This window comes from Pteronotus mesoamericanus, unplaced genomic scaffold (genome assembly GCF_021234165.1).
Source record: "Pteronotus mesoamericanus isolate MK-2021 breed Mesoamerican mustached bat unplaced genomic scaffold, CSHL_Meso_final contig_502, whole genome shotgun sequence".
Taxonomy (NCBI): domain Eukaryota; kingdom Metazoa; phylum Chordata; class Mammalia; order Chiroptera; family Mormoopidae; genus Pteronotus; species Pteronotus mesoamericanus.
Window position 1 is genome coordinate 146,991 of NW_026555187.1, and position 3,698 is coordinate 150,688.

The window sequence follows — 3,698 nt, forward strand, 5'->3', positions numbered from 1 at the left end:
GCTCAGCTCTGCTCTGCTCTGCTCTGCTCTGTTCTGCTTGGAGCTGGTCTGCTCCCATGTTCCATGTAGCTTAATAAATCTGCTTTCTCTCGCTTTCTGCTATAAACTCTGTGTTCAGTTCAAATTTTCATCCACGATCACCAAGAACCTCTTTACCTGTGCCCACCTGTGACACAAGCTTACTTTAAAACCTCCATTTAACTAGCTTTCTGGGTTCATCCATAGTCTCTATGTCCCCTAAAAATGTACTGCCTGCTGCCCCAACATGCAGAATATCCACTCAAGCATCTCTGTTCTCATCAGCTGAGCTGAATCGTGTTAGGCTCTCCCCAGCCTGATTATGCTGGTTGTAGTTGCCGTCCCAATTTTATCATTTTTTAAAATCCTCACCCAAGGATATATCTATTGATTGGAGAGAGGGGAAGAGAGAAAGAAAGAGAGAGAGAAACGTCGATGTAAGAAGAAGTCGATTGGCTGCCTCCCGTTTGTACCCCGACCAGGACTGAACCTGCAGCCTTTTGGTGCGCTGGGCAGCGCTGCACCCAACCGGGCAGCCGGGCCAACGCAGTGATCATATCCTTCTATGAGATGTTATCTAAGTGAAAAACCACAAGAAAAGGAAAGGAGAAAAGGAAGGAAGGATGAAGAGAGAGGGAAATGTGGTTTTATAAAATCCAAGTTGAATGCTTTGGAAAGACTTAATAATAAAAAGGCATCCCTTAAAAAAAAAAAAACAGTGGTTGTCAAATTAGATGTGAAAACAATCTGGGTGTAAAAATGTAAAGCTCCAAGAGGAATCTGCATGCCGACTGTTTTGCAAGGACCCCCTCATTTCTTGTCCCACACGAATGAAACAAGCTGGAGACGGCCAGCAGCCTGCATGCTTGGCTTAGGCAAGAGGTGACACGGATCCACCATCAACCATCCATCAGGTGAAGGAGAAAAAGGAGCCACATCCTAAGCCTGACCAGCCCAGAAGCTGAAGGTAACCACACAGGGCGGTCTGAACATAAAAATTCCTCACTGAAAGCAAGTCATGGAAGGTAGTCACGTCCTAGGCCCGCAGCTTCCTTGACAAAGGTCACTCTTACCAAAGCTTACCTTAGCTGAGACTGTCTATTGTCTTTTGTAAGGTGACGTGCCTTTGGAACGTCAGAGTAATCTCCTTTCCCAGACCCCTCAGGGCACACCCACCTCAGTGTTATCTTGTTCCCCAAATACCATCCCTATGAGCTGTAAGTGCTAACTATCCTGTACCCACCAATGTAAAAAATGTGTGTCTCTTCATTTTACTCTTTATCCAGCCCAAGAGACTTCCCTGCTTTGATTTCTCTCACCTCTTCACCTACCAATGGATTTCATGTAACCCCCCTTATGTCTCCTCCGTTGATCTTAATGCATAAAACAAGCTGCGAAATTGCCGTTCTCCAGAGCATTGTCTCAATCGGTTGAGATTTGGCTTCCTGGCAACTGTCGTCAGTTTGGCTCAAATAAATTCATAAAAATTCTCTGCAGGTGCAGATGTTTCTTACATTGACACAACTCGGGAAAAAGTTGCGGTCCTCATCAAGACCCGGGGAATCCATTTATGTGCTTGACTTCAGCTAGAATGCAAAAGGTAAGCCAGTCAGAGAAAGACAAGTACCATGCAATCTCACTTAAATGTGGAGTCTGATAAACACAGCAAACTGACGAGCAACCTAGAAACAGAGGCGTGGACACATGGAACAGACTGACAGCGGTCGGGGCGGGGGTGGGGGGGGCGGGGAGGAGGGGCTGGGTGAAAGAAGCGGAAAGATTAGCCAAAACTATATGTAGACACAGACAAGTGTGGTGGGCAAAGGGCGGGGGGCGGGGGGCGGGATATAGAATGGGGCCATCTGTAATAGTGTCGACAATGAAAATATAAAGTTAAAAAACATAACAGGTATGTTCGTGCACATTGATCTTCCCACTAGTACAGGATTTTTCGACACTGGCCCTCATCACTACAGATACGAGGGGTCTGCCGTCGTGAACACACGGTTGCAGGCCCTCAAGGGCCCCTAATAAGTGCCTTTGGAATCCTTTGGGGTCCTTTGGAATCAGAGAAGGAGTGTTTCCTGTCTCTGTATCCCTAATCATTAACCCAAAATTGATGCTAAAATTAAATCCTGTTTATGGAAGGATGAAAGGGAGGGAGGAGAGGAGAGAGAGGAAGAGAAGGGGAAAGGATGAGAAGGAAGAAAACGGTCAGGGTTTCCCTTTAAATCTGTGTTGAGTTTCGGTTTGGTTCCACTTTATTCAGTTTTTACAAACCTTTGCCCCACTGAAGAGACACAAAGATGTTTATGAGCAATAGGCAAGTTGTCTCTGAACAACTAAGTTAGGACTTTGAGATACAGACCCTCAAAGGCGGACGATTTTGCTTGGAGAAAGAGACCCACTGAAGGCAGCAAAACACAGATTTGCTGTAAGGATTCTACGGATTTTCACAGAGTCCTACAGACCGTGGAGAACCAGGACTCCCAGCCTTATGTCACTTCCCTCTCCCGCCTCCCCTCCTCTTTTTGTTTTTCACAGTAGATACAGCCTCTCATGGAACCAGAAAATCAAACAGCTGTCTCAGAATTCCTTCTCCTGGGACTCTCAGAAAAGCCAGAGCACCATACCCCCCTCTTTGGGCTGTTCCTCTCCGTGTACCTCGTCACCATGTTTGGGAACCTGCTCATCATCCTGGCCGTCAGCTCGGACTCCCAACTCCACACACCCATGTACTTCTTCCTCTGCAACCTGTCCCTTGTCGATGTCTTTTTCTCATCCACCACCGTCCCCAAGATGCTGGCAAACCTCTGGTCCCAGCACCGATCCATCCCCTTCTCCGGCTGCCTAGCCCAGATGTACGCCTTCCATCTGTTTGGGACCATGGACAGCTTCCTCCTGGCCATGATGGCCATTGACCGGTTTGTGGCCATTGTCTACCCTCTGCGCTACTCGGTCATCATGAGCCCCCGTGTCTGCGGGCTGCTGGTCGGTGGGCCGTGGCTGATCACCAACCTCCAGTCACTCGTACACACCTGCCTCGTGGCCCAGCTGACCTTCTGTGCAGGCTCCGAAATCCCCCACTTCTTCTGCGACCTCATGCCCCTGCTGAAGCTCTCTTGCTCTGACACTTACACCAACGAGCTGGTGGTCTTTGTTTTTGGCATCCTCATGGGCATCAGCCTGCTCTCGTGTATCCTCCTCTCTTATGCTTGCATCTTCTGGGCCATCTTCAAGATCCCTTCTGCTCAGGGCAAGTGGAAAGCCTTCTCCACGTGCGGCTCCCACCTCACCGTGGTGTCACTCTTCTATGGCACCATCTTCGCTGTGTACTTGCAGCCCGCATCCCTCGCTTCCTCGCAGAAGGACAAGGTGGCTGCCCTGATGTGCGGGGTGATCATTCCCATGCTGAACCCCTTTATCTACGGCCTAAGGAACAAGGACATGAAGGCAGCCCTGAGGAAGCTCCTCAGCAGGACCACCGCCTCTTGGTCCTAGGCCAGAGCAGAGATTGAGCACCAACTGTGTTCCAGGAGCACGGCTCGGTGCCAGGGAGAATGAGATGCATGCCGTCCCTGACCTCAAGGTGTTCAGAGTCTGGTGGGGGATAAAGACATGTAAATAAGTCATTACAACATGATAAATGTGTCACAAAGAGATGAATGAAGAGCTATGGG

At 49.0% G+C, this 3,698-nt stretch overlaps 1 protein-coding gene across 1 annotated transcript; it reads left to right on the forward strand.

The window, feature by feature from the left end:
* Positions 1-2,577: 2,577 nt before the first annotated feature.
* LOC129074798 (olfactory receptor 1I1) lies at positions 2,578-3,698 on the forward strand. The gene is given in 3 exon segments (XM_054578663.1): positions 2,578-3,513; positions 3,515-3,596; positions 3,599-3,698. Coding segments are annotated over 3 exon segments (1,062 nt in total). The 3' UTR covers positions 3,643-3,698.